This window comes from Stegostoma tigrinum, chromosome 46, assembly GCF_030684315.1.
Source record: "Stegostoma tigrinum isolate sSteTig4 chromosome 46, sSteTig4.hap1, whole genome shotgun sequence".
NCBI lineage: Eukaryota > Metazoa > Chordata > Chondrichthyes > Orectolobiformes > Stegostomatidae > Stegostoma > Stegostoma tigrinum.
In genome coordinates, this window is record NC_081399.1 from 6,664,120 (window position 1) to 6,680,919 (window position 16,800).

The 16,800-nt window shown below is 44.9% G+C and overlaps 1 protein-coding gene across 3 annotated transcripts in view; it reads left to right on the forward strand.

Annotated features, from left to right (window-relative positions):
• Positions 1–16,800, forward strand: part of LOC125449538 (SWI/SNF-related matrix-associated actin-dependent regulator of chromatin subfamily B member 1-like) — a 42,949-nt gene that overhangs the window by 22,588 nt on the left and 3,561 nt on the right. For 2 of the 3 annotated variants that reach the window (XM_059642726.1, XM_059642728.1), the window contains exons 5-7: positions 4,901–5,028; positions 13,091–13,257; positions 16,483–16,673. In XM_059642726.1, coding sequence (XP_059498709.1) covers positions 4,901–5,028; positions 13,091–13,257; positions 16,483–16,673 — 486 coding nt within the window. The remainder of the gene's footprint in view (positions 1–4,900; positions 5,029–13,090; positions 13,258–16,482; positions 16,674–16,800) is intronic. The other variant, XM_059642727.1, reaches the window with a different exon arrangement.

The following is a 16,800-nucleotide window of genomic DNA, read 5'->3' on the forward strand; positions in this document are numbered from 1 at the left end:
GCACTGTCGGAGGGTCAGTGCTGAGGGAGTGGGCACTGTCAGAGGGTCAGTGCTGAGGGAGCGCCGCAATTTTGGAGGGTCAGTGCTGAGGGAGTGGGCACTGTCGGAGGGTCAGTGCTGAGGCCGTGGGCACTGTCGGAGGGTCAGTGTTGAGGGAGCGGGCACTGTTGGAGGGTCAGTGCTGAGGCCGTGGGCACTGTCGGAGGGTCAGTGCTGAGGGAGCAGGCACTGTCGGAGGGTCAGTGCTGAGGGAGCGGACACTCTCGGACGGTCAGTGCTGAGGGAGCAGGCACTGTCGGAGGGTCAGTGCTGAGGGAGCGGGCACTGTCGGAGGGTCAGTGTTGAGGGAGCGGGCACTGTTGGAGGGTCAGTGCTGAGGCCGTGGGCACTGTCAGAGGGTCAGTGCTGAGGGAGTGGGCACTGTCGGAGGGTCAGTGCTGAGGGAACGCCACACCATGTCTATTGAGACTCACTTCCAGAAAATAAACCATGTTGCCCTGTGCATTATTGATGAAGGAGAAGCGATAAAGAGGAGCATGTCCTGTAGTGTATTTGCTCTGATGAACTGAAAGTGGCAACACAAGTCGATAAAATGTTGAAGTGGCTCATGGTGTGCTCACCTTCATCAGTCAGAACATTAAGCATAAAGGTCGGCAAGTCATGTTATAGATTATAAAACTTTAGTTCAGCCAGATTTGGAGCATTGCTTGTGGCTCTAGTCACCACACCACAGGAAGGATGTGGAGACTTTGGAGAGGTTGAAAAAGACATCTACCGGGATGTTTGCCTGGATTGGGGTGTATTAGATATTGGGAGATGTTTGTGGTGAGATTTTGGACAGAGTTGGATTGTTTTCACTCGAGTGAGGGACAACCTAATAGCCAAATATAAAATTATGAGAAGCACAGGTTAGGGCAGGATAGTCAAGGTCTGTTTCCCAGCGTGGAAATGCCAAATGCTGAGGGGCATAGGTTTAAGGTGAAATGGGGAACGTTTAAAGGAGATGTATGAGGCAATTGTTTCACATAGGTGTTTAGTATGTGCTACCGGAGGAGGTGGTGGAAGCAGATATGATAGCAACATTTAAGAAGCAAGTAGAAAGTCATGTGAACAGTCAGGGTGTAGAGGAATACAGACCATGTGCAGACAAGTACGGTGGCTCAGTGGTGAGTGCTGCTGCCTCGTAGTGGAAGGGATCCAGGTTCGATTCCACCCTTGGATGACCATCTGTGTGGAGTTTGCCTGCGTCTCTGTGTGCCTCCTCTAGGTGCTCCGGTTTCCTCCCACGGTCCAAAAATACGCATGGTAGGTGGATTGGCCATGCTAAATTGCCCATAGAGTCCAGGGATGTGTAAATTAGGTAGGTTATAGTGGGGTGAGTCTGGGTGGGATGCTTTGAGGCTCGGTGTAGACTTATTGGGCTGAAGGGCCTGTTTCCACACCGTAGGGATTCTATGATTCTGAATCTGGAATTGCCCTTCCCTTCTACTTCATCCACCTCCACTGTCACCTTTCTCTCCCCACTCTGCATCACTCGCCCCTCACTCTTCTGCCTCCCATAATCAGCCCCTGTCGACACACTCATCCCCAGACTGCACCCCAAGTGGCAGAGTGTTCTGGTGCTACCACTTAATGGTCAGTGAGTGGGTGAGATGGCGGTTGGCAGGAGTTTGCAGACAGTAAGTGGAGTGTGACGTACAGGGGAGGGATGAGCCGTGAAGGGGAGAGACACGGATGACGTGCGCAAACGTAACTTGTGTGACAAAAGTTCTCTGCTGTTGTCAAGATGGAGAAACTGTGAATTGGGAATTCTGAGTTATGTTAAGAATGTAATAACTAGGAGCAGGAGTAGACCATCGGCCCTTTCAGTCTGCTCTGCCATTCAATATGACGATGGGCTGACCTCATCTCAGCCTCAGTGGGTAATATGTGTCCCTGAGGCTGTTGACTTGCTCGCCGAGCTGGCTTGTTCTCATTCAGACGTTTTGTCACCATGGTAGGTGACATTGTCAGTGGACCCTCTGACGAGGCGATGTTATTCTGCTCCACTGGGACTTATACTGTCTGGTGCGTTTTTGTGAGTCATGTCATTTCTGGTTTTGATCTATATGGGTTTGTATATGGGGTCCAATTCGACACGTTTGTTGATTGCATTACAGTTGGAGAAACATGCCTCTAGGAATTCCCGAGCGTCTCTATGTTTGGCTTGGGCTACTATGGTTACCTTGTCCCAGTTAAACTGATGGCCTTCACTGTCCGTGCGTACTGGTATTAAGAAAAGTTCATTGTGCTGTTTTGCTGCTTGCTGATGTTCATGTATTTTGATGGCTATGTCCCTCCTGTCTGTTCAATATAATGCTTGTGGCAGTCTTTGCATCCTCACAAGGACTAAAGACCCCATTCCCACAACATGCAGAACCATGGTTGACAAAATACCATGAAATGACTGCTGCAAATAATACATCGGACAGACAGGAAGGAAACTGGTCATCAGAATACACAAACATCAGCTAGCAGCAAAATGACACAACAAACCTTCCCTAATATCAGTACATTTGGACAATGAAGACCATCAGTTTAACTGGGACAAAGTAACTATAGCCCAAGCCAAACATAGAAATGCACAGGAATTCCTAGAGGCACGGTTCTCTGCTGTAATGCAATTGACAAACATTAAGAATTACACCCCATGTACAAACCCACTCGGATCAAACCCAGAAGTGACACTATTCACCGTGACAGAGCAGACAGTATAAATTCCAAGTGGAGTAAGATAACATCACTTCATCGGCGGCTGCACTGATGATGTGACCGAGCATGGTGACGAAACGTCTGAACGAGAACAAGCCAGCTCGGCCAGCAAGTCCAACAACCTCACAACAAAACCTGAGCTACAGATCTTTGCTGAAACCTTAAATGTGTTTCTCTGTCTGTATTTATCACATTCTCCCACTCTGTATCGTTCAGTCTGATCTCGCACTGTAACTGTCCCTATTTGCTGCTTCGTGTTTCTCTTTTACTGAATCCCTGTTTCTGCCTCCAACTCTCTCTCTCTCTCTCTCTCTCTTTCTCCCCCATCTCCACCCACCCATCTCCAACTTCTCTCTCTGTGCCACTCTCTTTCTGGCTCCCCCTCCCTCTGTCTGTCGCTCTCTCATCTGTCTTCCTGTCTCTCTCCCTACTTTTCCACACCACACTCACTCTCACTGTCTCTCTGAACTCCCCTGTAATCTCTCCCTTCCTTCTCTCCATTACCTCACCTGGAGAGGCATTAATCAACTGAGGGGGCTGCTTTGTCCTGGATGGTGTCGAGCTCCTTGAGTGTTGTTGGAGCTGCCCTCATCCAGGGGCAAGTGGGGAGTATTCCATCACCCTCCTGACTAATGTGGACAGGCTTTGGGGAGTCAGGTGCTGAGTTATTTGCTGCAGTATTCCTAGTCTCTGACCTGCTCTGGTAGCCACTGTACTTATGTGGCTAGCCCAGTTCAGTTTCTGATAAGTGCAAAATCCTTGGATATTGATTGTAATTCAGTGTTTATAATGCTGTGGAACGTCAAGGGATGGTGGTTAGAATCTCTCTCATTGGAGAAGGTCATTGCCTGGCATTTTGTGCGGCATGATCATTATTCTCCACTTGTCACACCAAGCCTGGATGTTGCCCAGGTCCTGTTGCATTTGGACGTAGACTGCCATCCATGCCAAGCAGATATCCTAACCTGGCCTAGTCCCATTTGCCAGCATTCAGCCCATATCCCTCTGACGTCTTCCTATCCATGTCCCCATCCAGATGCCTTTTAAATGCTGTAACTGTACCAGCCCCCACCACTTCCTCTGGCGGCTCATTCCTTACACACACCACCCTCTGTGTGAGAAAGTTACCCCTCTGGTCCCTCTCACCTAGTTTTGACTCCCCTACCCTGGGGAAAACAACTTGGTCAATTACCTATCCATGCCCCTCATGATTTTATAAACCCCTATAAAATCGCCCCTCAGCCTCTGACGTTTCAGGAAATAAAAGCCCCAGTAGCAAATGGTGCTGAATATTGTGCAATGATCAGTGAACATCCTCATTTCTGATTTCCTGATGAAGCAGCTAAAGATGTTTGGGCCAAGGACACTATCCTGAGGAACTCCTGCAGAGATGTCCTGGACCTGACATGATTGACCTCCAACAACTGCAAACATCTTCCTTTCTGCAGTATATGACGAATCAGCAGGGTCTGACCCCCGGATTTTCAGTTTTATTTGGGTGCCTTCGTACCACATTCATGCAAGGACAGTCTCCTCCCCCTGTCTCTGTCTCGCTCTCTGTCTGTCACCCTTTGCTTCAGTCTCCTCTCCCATGCTCTTACTCTCTGTCTTTCTCTCTCTCTCTGTTTGCTCCTCCCTCTTTCTCCCTCTCTCTCTGTCTGCCTCTTTTTTATCTTTCTGCCTTTCCCCCCCTCTCTCTTCCTCTCTCTCTGTCTCTCCTTCTCATCCACTCTCTCTTTCTTTCTCTCTCCTGCTCGCTCCCTGTCTCCCTCACTCTCTCTGTCTCCCTCCCTCCCTTTCTCTGTCACTCACCCTCGTTCTCTCTCTGCTTCTTGCCCTCTCTCTGTCTCTCTCTCTCTCTCTCTCTCCCTCCGTCTCTCACCCTCTCTCTCTCTCTCTCTCTCTCTCTCTCTCTCTCTCTCTCTCTCTCTCTCTCTCTCTCCCTGTCTCCTGCCCTCTCTCTATCTCCTGCTCACTCCCTGTCTCCCTCGCACTCTCTGTCTCTCTCCCTCTCTGTCTCTCTCGAACTATCTCTTTCTCTCTGCCTCCCACTTCCCCCCTTCCCTATCTCCCCTCTATTTCGATGCATCTACCTCTCTGACTGACTCTCTGTCTCATACTCTCCCTTTCTCAATTCCGCTGCCTGCAGTTTCGATGACCACGATCCTGCAGTTATCCATGAGAATGCCGCCCAGCCTGAGCTCCTGGTGCCTATCCGGTTGGATATGGAGATTGATGGACAGAAGCTGCGAGACACCTTCACTTGGAACATGAACGGTAATGGAAGCACACAGCAGTGACCATGGGAAAGCCAGACCCCTAGCTCTGCAAGGCCAGTGCGGGGTGGGCCATTCACGTTCTAATGCCCACTGTCGATTGTGAGCCCCCAGGGAACCGGGAGCAGTGAGCAAATATTTCCAATCGTTCGGCAACAGAGTAAAGATGGATAGACCAATTCAGGGGGCTCAAGGAGCAAGTCAGGAGCATCAACGCAGGTCAGGCAGAAGATACACTCAAAAGTAACAGAACTAAACACACATGCAACTTGGATCATTAGCCTGGTAACATTACCCTTCACTACTGCACCCGGGATTATTAATCAGTAACATTACCCTTCACTACTGCACCCGGGATTATTAATCAGTAACATTACCCTTCACTACTGCACCCGGGATTATTAATCAGTAACATTACCCTACACTACTGCACCCGGGATTATTAATCAGTAACATTACCCTACGAGACTGTACCTGGGATTATTAATCAGTAACATTACCCTTCACTACTGCACCCGGTATTATTAATCAGTAACATTACCCTACGAGACTGTACCTGGGATTATTAATCAGTAACATTACCCTTCACTACTGCACCCGGGATTATTAATCAGTAACATTACCCTACGACACTGCACCCGGAATTATTAATCAGTAACATTACCCTACGACACTGTACCTGGGATTATTAATCAGTAACATTACCCTTGATTACTGCACCCGGTATTTTTAATCAGTAACATTACCCTACACTACTGCACCCGGAATTATTAATCAGTAACATTACCCTACGCTACTGTACCCGGGATTATTAATCAGTAACATTACCCTTCACTACTGTACCCGGGATTATTAATCAGTAACATGACCCTTCACTACTGCACACGCTATTAATAATCAGTAACATTACCCTACGACACTGTACCTGGGATTATTAATCAGTTAAATTACCCTACACTACTGCACCTGGGATTATTAATCAGTAACATTACCCTTCACTACTGCACCCGGAATTATTAATCAGTAACATTACCCGAGGACACTGTACCTGGGATTATTAATCAGTAACATTACCCTTCACTACTGCACCCGGGATTATTATTCAGTAATATTACCCCACACTACTGCACCCGGAATTATTAATCAGTAACATTACCCTTCACTACTGCACCCGGGATTATTAATCAGTAACATTACCCTTCACTACTGCACCCGATAATATTAATCAGTAACATTACCCGAGGACACTGTACCTGGGATTATTAATCAGTAACATTACCCTTCACTACTGCACCCGGAATTATTAATCAGTAACATTACCCTACGACACTGTACCTTGGATTATTAATCAGTAACATTACCCTTCACTACTGCACCCGGGATTATTATTCAGTAATATTACCCTACACTACTGCACCCGGAATTATTAATCAGTAACGTTACCCTTCACTACTGCACCCGGTATTATTAATCAGTAACATTACCCTATGACACTGCACCAGAGATTATTAATCAGTAATATTACCCCACACTACTGCACCCGGAATTATTAATCAGTAACATTACCCTTCACTACTGCACCCGGGATTATTAATCAGTAACATTACCCTACACTACTGCACCCGGGATAATTAATCAGTAACATTAGCCTACGACACTGTACCTGGGATTATTAATCCAGTAACATTACCTTACATCACTGTACCTGGGATTATTAATCCAGTAACATTACCTACATCACTGTACCTGGGATTATTAATCAGTAACATTACCCTACATTACTGTACCTGAGATTATTAATCAGTAACATTACCCTACACTACTGTACCCAGAATTATTAATCCAGTAACATTACCCTATACCACTTTACCTCGGATTATTAATCCAGTAATATTACCCTACACTACTGAACCTGGGATTATTAATCCACTAACATTACCCTACATCACTGTACCTGGGATTATTAATCAGTAACATTACCCTACACTACTGTACCCGGGATTATTAATCCAGTAGCATTTCCCCACACCACTGTACCTAAACCACTGTACCTGGGATTATTAATCCAGTAACATTATCCTACATTACTGTACCCAGGATTATTAAACAGTAACATTACACTACATTACTGTACCTGAGATTATTAATCCAGTAACATTACCCTACATTACTGTACCCAGGATTATTAATCAGTAACATTACCCTTCACTACTGACCCGGGATTATTAATCAGTAACATTACCCTTCACTACTGCACCCGGGATTATTAATCAGTGACATTATCCTTCACTACTGCACCCGGAATTATTAATCAGTAACATTACCCTTCACTACTGCACCCGGGATTATTAATCAGTAACATTACCCTTCACTACTGTACCTGGGATTATTAATCAGTAACATTACCCTACACGACTGTTCCCGGGATTATTAATTAGTAACATTACACTACACAACTGCACCCGGAATTATTAATCAGTAACATTACACGACACTACTGTACCCGGGATTATTAATCAGTAACATTACACTACACCACTGTACCCGGGATTATTAATCAGTAACATTACACTACACTACTGCACCCGGGATTATTAATCAGTAACATTACACTACACTACTGTACCCAGGATTATTAATCAGTAACATAACCCTACACTACTGTACCCGGGATTATTAATCAGTAACATTACACTACACTACTTACCCGGGATTATTAATCAGTAACATTACACAACACTACTGTACCCGGGATTATTAATCAGTAACATTACCCTACACTACTGTACCCGGGATTATTAATCAGTAACATTACACTACACTACTGCACCCGGGATTATTAATTAGTAACATTACACTACACTACTGTACCCGGGATTATTCATCAGTAACATTACCCTTCACTACTGCACCCGGGATTATTAATCAGTAACATTACCCTTCACTACTGTACCCGGGATTATTAATCAGTAACATTACGCTACACTACTGTACCCGGGATTATTAATCGGTAACATTACACTACACCACTGTACCCGGGATTATTAATCAGTAACATTACACTACACAACTGCACCCGGGATTATTAATCAGTAACATTACCCTGCACTACTGCACCCGGAATTATTAATCAGTAACATTACACTACACTACTGTACCCGGGATTATTAATCAGTAACATTACACTACACCACTGTACCTGGGATTATTAATCAGTAACATTACCCTTCACTACTGCACCCGGGATTATTAATCAGTAACATTACACTACACTACTGTACCCGGGATTATTAATCAGTAACGTTACCCTGCACTACTGCACCCGGAATTATTAATCAGTAACATTACACTACACTACTGTACCCGGGATTATTAATCAGTAACATTACACTACACTACTGCACCCGATAATATTAATCAGTAACATTACCCTTCACTACTGGACCCGGGATTATTAATTAGTAACATTACACAACACTACTGTACCCAGCATTATTAATCAGTAACATTACACTACACTACTGTACCCAGGATTATTATTCAGTAATATTACCCTACACTACTGCACCCGGAATTATTAATCAGTAACATTACCCTACACTACTGCACCCGGAATTATTAATCAGTAACGTTACCCTTCACTACTGCACCCGGTATTATTAATCAGTAACATTACCCTATGACACTGCACCAGAGATTATTAATCAGTAATATTACCCCACACTACTGCACCCGGAATTATTAATCAGTAACATTACCCTTCACTACTGCACCCGGGATTATTAATCAGTAACATTACCCTACACTACTGCACCCGGGATAATTAATCAGTAACATTAGCCTACGACACTGTACCTGGGATTATTAATCCAGTAACATTACTTTACATCACTGTACCTGGGATTATTAATCCAGTAACATTACCTACATCACTGTACCTGGGATTATTAATCAGTAACATTACCCTACATTACTGTACCTGAGATTATTAATCAGTAACATTACCCTACACTACTGTACCCAGAATTATTAATCCAGTAACATTACCCTATACCACTTTACCTCGGATTATTAATCCAGTAATATTACCCTACACTACTGAACCTGGGATTATTAATCCACTAACATTACCCTACATCACTGTACCTGGGATTATTAATCAGTAACATTACCCTACACTACTGTACCCGGGATTATTAATCCAGTAGCATTTCCCCACACCACTGTACCTAAACCACTGTACCTGGGATTATTAATCCAGTAACATTATCCTACATTACTGTACCCAGGATTATTAAACAGTAACATTACACTACATTACTGTACCTGAGATTATTAATCCAGTAACATTACCCTACATTACTGTACCCAGGATTATTAATCAGTAACATTACCCTTCACTACTGACCCGGGATTATTAATCAGTAACATTACCCTTCACTACTGCACCCGGGATTATTAATCAGTGACATTATCCTTCACTACTGCACCCGGAATTATTAATCAGTAACATTACCCTTCACTACTGCACCCGGGATTATTAATCAGTAACATTACCCTTCACTACTGCACCCGGGATTATTAATCAGTAACATTACCCTTCACTACTGTACCTGGGATTATTAATCAGTAACATTACCCTACACGACTGTTCCCGGGATTATTAATTAGTAACATTACACTACACAACTGCACCCGGGATTATTAATCAGTAACATTACACGACACTACTGTACCCGGGATTATTAATCAGTAACATTACACTACACCACTGTACCCGGGATTATTAATCAGTAACATTACACTACACTACTGCACCCGGGATTATTAATCAGTAACATTACACTACACTACTGTACCCAGGATTATTAATCAGTAACATAACCCTACACTACTGTACCCGGGATTATTAATCAGTAACATTACACTACACTACTGTACCCGGGATTATTAATCAGTAACATTACACAACACTACTGTACCCGGGATTATTAATCAGTAACATTACCCTACACTACTTACCCGGGATTATTAATCAGTAACATTACACTACACTACTGCACCCGGGATTATTAATTAGTAACATTACACTACACTACTGTACCCGGGATTATTCATCAGTAACATTACCCTTCACTACTGCACCCGGGATTATTAATCAGTAACATTTCCCTTCACTACTGTACCCGGGATTATTAATCAGTAACATTACGCTACACTACTGTACCCGGGATTATTAATCGGTAACATTACACTACACCACTGTACCCGGGATTATTAATCGGTAACATTACACTACACAACTGCACCCGGGATTATTAATCAGTAACATTACCCTGCACTACTGCACCCGGAATTATTAATCAGTAACATTACACTACACTACTGTACCCGGGATTATTAATCAGTAACATTACACTACACCACTGTACCTGGGATTATTAATCAGTAACATTACCCTTCACTACTGCACCCGGGATTATTAATCAGTAACATTACACTACACTACTGTACCCGGGATTATTAATCAGTAACGTTACCCTGCACTACTGCACCCGGAATTATTAATCAGTAACATTACACTACACTACTGTACCCGGGATTATTAATCAGTAACATTACACTACACTACTGCACCCGGGATTATTAATCAGTAACATTACCCTTCACTACTGGACCCGGGATTATTAATTAGTAACATTACACAACACTACTGTACCCAGCATTATTAATCAGTAACATTACACTACACTACTGTACCCGGGATTATTCATCAGTAACATTACCCTTCACTACTGCACCCGGGATTATTAATCAGTAACATTACACTACACCACTGTACCCGGGATTATTAATCAGTAACATTACACTACACTACTGCACCCGGGATTATTAATCAGTAACATTATCCTGCACTACTGCACCCGGAATTATTCATCAGTAACATTACACTACACTACTGTACCCGGGATTATTAATCAGTAACATTACACTACACCACTGTACCTGGGATTATTAATCAGTAACATTACCCTTCACTACTGGACCCGGGATTATTAATTAGTAACATTACACAACACTACTGTACCCAGCATTATTAATCAGTAACATTACACTACACTACTGTACCCGGGATTATTCATCAGTAACATTACCCTTCACTACTGCACCCGGGATTATTAATCAGTAACATTACACTACACCACTGTACCCGGGATTATTAATCAGTAACATTACACTACACTACTGCACCCGGGATTATTAATCAGTCACATTATCCTGCACTACTGCACCCGGAATTATTCATCAGTAACATTACACTACACTACTGTACCCGGGATTATTAATCAGTAACATTACACTACACCACTGTACCCGGGATTATTAATCAGTAACATTACACTACACTACTGCACCCGGGATTATTAATCAGTAACATTACACTACACTACTGTACCCAGGATTATTAATCAGTAACATAACCCTACACTACTGTACCCGGGATTATTAATCAGTAACATTACACTACACTACTGTACCCGGGATTATTAATCAGTAACATTACACAACACTACTGTACCCGGGATTATTAATCAGTAACATTACCCTACACTACTTACCCGGGATTATTAATCAGTAACATTACACTACACTACTGCACCCGGGATTATTAATTAGTAACATTACACTACACTACTGTACCCGGGATTATTCATCAGTAACATTACCCTTCACTACTGCACCCGGGATTATTAATCAGTAACATTTCCCTTCACTACTGTACCCGGGATTATTAATCAGTAACATTACGCTACACTACTGTACCCGGGATTATTAATCGGTAACATTACACTACACCACTGTACCCGGGATTATTAATCGGTAACATTACACTACACAACTGCACCCGGGATTATTAATCAGTAACATTACCCTGCACTACTGCACCCGGAATTATTAATCAGTAACATTACACTACACTACTGTACCCGGGATTATTAATCAGTAACATTACACTACACCACTGTACCTGGGATTATTAATCAGTAACATTACCCTTCACTACTGCACCCGGGATTATTAATCAGTAACATTACACTACACTACTGTACCCGGGATTATTAATCAGTAACGTTACCCTGCACTACTGCACCCGGAATTATTAATCAGTAACATTACACTACACTACTGTACCCGGGATTATTAATCAGTAACATTACACTACACTACTGCACCCGGGATTATTAATCAGTAACATTACCCTTCACTACTGGACCCGGGATTATTAATTAGTAACATTACACAACACTACTGTACCCAGCATTATTAATCAGTAACATTACACTACACTACTGTACCCGGGATTATTCATCAGTAACATTACCCTTCACTACTGCACCCGGGATTATTAATCAGTAACATTACACTACACCACTGTACCCGGGATTATTAATCAGTAACATTACACTACACTACTGCACCCGGGATTATTAATCAGTAACATTATCCTGCACTACTGCACCCGGAATTATTCATCAGTAACATTACACTACACTACTGTACCCGGGATTATTAATCAGTAACATTACACTACACCACTGTACCTGGGATTATTAATCAGTAACATTACCCTTCACTACTGCACCCGGGATTATTAATCAGTAACATTACACTACACTACTGCACCCGGGATTATTAATCAGTAACGTTACCCTATGCTACTGTACCCGGGATTATTAATCAGTAACATTACCCTACAACACCGTACCCAGGATTATTAGTCCAGTAATTTTACCCTACATTACTGTGCTCTGCATTATTGTTCAAGCTAAATAGCCTTGTTTACTATACCTGGGATTATAATTCCAGTAAAAGAAAGTCAGGAACCTGGGGGTTGCGCCCCTCCCTTCCAGAGCTATGTGTGAGTTTGTATTCTCCCCAGTCCCACATTGAGAGGAATTTCGGCCTTGGCATCCAGCAGTTTCGTGCCTCCAGGTGTGGGTTGCCCTCCCCAACCTCCTCAACATTGACAGGCCCCTGTTCCCACTCTTTGTCCTCGGCAGAGAAGCTGATATCGCCCGAGATGTTCGCTGAGATCCTGTGCGATGACCTGGATTTGAACCCGCTGAACTTTGTACCGGCTGTGGCCTCGGCCATTCGGCAGCAGGTGGAATCCTACCCCATGGACAGCATTCTGGAGGACCAGACCGACCAGCGAGTCATCATCAAGGCAAGTTGCAGGCCGCTATTCCACCTTCCGCACCTTGTTACAATCAGATTTAATGTTTCCATGTCTGGCCTGTAGTTCCTTTCTGTTCTTCATGGTGATTCTTGACTCCCTGGGACAGATGACTTGACCCGGGGATTTTAGAACATACAACTCTGGTATGGGGTCCAAAATTCACTCGTCACCAGACTCTTGAGTTAGGACAGATTTGAGACCCTCCTCCCTTCGTTTTCTTGAACACGTAGCCTTTCAAGAATGCTTGAGACTAGAAGCTGCAGATTCACTTCTTGTCACCATTTTCAAACATTTCTGCATTTGCTTCAGTGCCTCTGTTTACATTTTGAAATATGAGACCCAGATCTTGTACACTGAAACTTGCTGTGTAAGCTTGAAGGTCGAACTGTGCACAGTGACTGCAAGACTTCTTGAGGGGGCTGTGACAGTGCAACTTCCAGTGTGTTACACGGACAGAACTGTACACAGTGACTCCCAGTGTGATACAGAGACCGGGACTGTACACAGTGACTCCCAGTGTGATACAGAGACAGGGAACTGCACACAGTGACTCCCAGTGAGATACAGAGACAGGGAACTGCACACAGTGACTCCCAGTGAGATACAGAGACTGGGACCGTACACAGTGACTCCCAGTTTGATACAGAGACAGGGACTGTACACAGTGACTCGCAGTGTGATACAGAGACCAGAACTGTACACAGTGACTCCCAGTGTGATACAGAGACAGGGACTGTACACAGTGACTCCCAGTGTGATACAGAGACAGGGACTGTACACAGTGACTCCCAGTGTGATACAGAGAAAGGGACTGTAAACAGTGACTCCCAGTGTGATATAGAGATCGGGGACTGTACACCGTGACTCCCAGTTTGATACAGAGACTGGGACTGTACACAGTGACTCCCAGAGTGATACAGAGACAGGGAACTGTACACAGTGACTCCCAGTGTGATACAGAGACCGGGACTGTACACAGTGACTCCCAGTGAGATACAGAGAGAGGAACTGTACACAGTGACTCCCAGTGTGATACAGAGATTGAACTATACACAGTGACTCCCAGTGTGATACAGAGACAGGGACTGTACACAGTGACTCCCGGTGTGATACAGACACAGGGACTGTACACAGTGACTCCCAGTGTGATACAGAGACCGGGAACTGTACACAGTGACTCCCGGTGTGATACAGAGACTGGAACTGTACACAGTGACTCCCAGTGTGACACAGAGACCGGGACTGTACACAGTGACTCCCAGTGTGATACAGAGAAAGGGACTGTACACAGTGACTCCCAGTGTGATACAGAGACTGGAACTGTACACAGTGACTCCCAGTGAGATACAGAGACCGGGACTGTACACAGTGACTCCCAGTGTGATACAGAGAAAGGGACTGTACACAGTGACTCCCAGTGTGATACAGAGACCGGGACTGTACACAGTAACTCCCAGTGTGATACAGAGACCAGGACTGTGCACAGTGATTCCCAGTGAGATACAGAGACCGGGACTGTACACAGTAACTCCCAGTGTGATACAGAGACCGGGAACTGTGCACAGTGACTCCCAGTGTGATACAGAGACCGGGACTGTACACAGTGACTCCCAGTGAGATACAGAGACCGGGACTGTACACAGTAACTCCCAGTGTGATACAGAGACCGGGAACTGTACACAGTGACTCCCAGTGTGATACAGAGACTGGAACTGTACACAGTGACTCCCAGTGAGATACAGAGACCGGGACTGTACACAGTAACTCCCAGTGTGATACAGAGACCGGGAACTGTACACAGTGACTCCCAGTGTGATACAGAGACTGGGACTGTACACAGTGACTCCCGGTGTGATATAGAGATTGGGGACTGTACACAGTGACTCCCAGTGTGATACAGAGACAGGGAACTGTACACAGTGACTCCCAGTGTGATACAGAGACAGGGAACTGTACACAGTGACTCCCAGTGTGATACAGAGACAGGAACTGTACACAGTGACTCCCAGTGTGATACAGAGACAGGAACTGTACACAGTGACTCCCAGTGAGATACAGAGACCGGGAACTGTACACAGTGACTCCCAGTGTGATACAGAGACAGGAACTGTACACAGTGCCTCCCAGTGTGATAAAGAGACAGGGACTGTACACAGTGACTCCCAGTGTGATACAGAGACCGGGAACTGTACACAGTGACTCCCAGTGTGATACAGAGACCGGGAACTGTACACAGTGACTCCCAGTGTGATACGGAGACAGGGACTGAACACCGTGACTCCCAGTGTGATACAGAGTCAGGAATTGTACACAGTGACTCCCAGTGTGATACAGAGACCAGGAACTGTACACAGTGACTCCCAGTGTGATACAGAGAAAGGGACTGTACACAGTGACTCCCAGTGTGATACAGAGACAGGAACTGTACACTGTGACTCCCAGTGTGATACAGAGACCGGAACTGTACACAGTGACTCCCAGTGTGATACAGATACTGGAACTGTGCACAGCGACTCCCAGTGTGATACAGAGACTGGAAATGTACACAGTGACTCCCAGTGTGATACAGAGACAGGAACTGTACACAGTGTCTCCTAGTGTGATACAGAGATCAAACTATACACAGTGACTCCCAGTGTGATACAGAGACCGGAACTGTACACAGTGACTCCCAGTGTGATACAGAGACCAGAACTGTACACAGTGACTCCCAGTGTGATACAGAGACCGGAACTGTACACAGTGACTCCCAGTGTGATACAGAGACCAGAACTGTACACAGTGACTCCCAGTGTGATACAGATACTGGAAATGTACACAGTGACTCCCAGTTTGACATGAATCCTGAAAACGTGTTGCAAAGTACCAAGCATGTTTCAGGCATTGATGAACACAGGTTCTCGAACTGATTGTATATCTGTAGGAATGATCCTGTTAGCAACCACTCGTGGAATTGAGGTGGGATTGATGTTTCACTGTTTGCGTGTCTGATTTTGTGCGACTGCCCCATTTCGTACAGTGGACAGACGGTCTTCACTGTTAGAGAAGGGGACAGGGTGACTTTGTCCTGGCTTCTTCCTGCGTCTCGCTCCACTACTGCTGAACCAGTGACCACTGATCCCCGCGCTCTGTCTCCCTCGACGAATTTGTCAGCACCGCCCTGGCCCATCACCCTGCTCCGTCTCTCTCTGTCTGTCTCTCTCTCTCCCACAGCTCAACACACACGTTGGGAATATCCTGCTGGTGGACCAGTTTGAATGGGACATGTCGGAGAGGGATAATTCGCCTGAGAAGTTTGCATTGAAGCTGTGCTCAGAGCTGGGCCTGGGCGGAGAGTTTGTCACCACTATCGCCTACAGCATCCGTGGGCAGCTGAGCTGGCACCAGAGAACGTACGCGTTCAGGTCTGTTAGGGGTGCGGGTTACGGTTCAGCAAGGGTGTCCCAACAGCACAGCCAAGAGGGTGAGGGTACTGGATGTGTGCACTGACCTTTCAGCCTCTGGGAGAAGTTGGGTTGACGTCAACCTCTC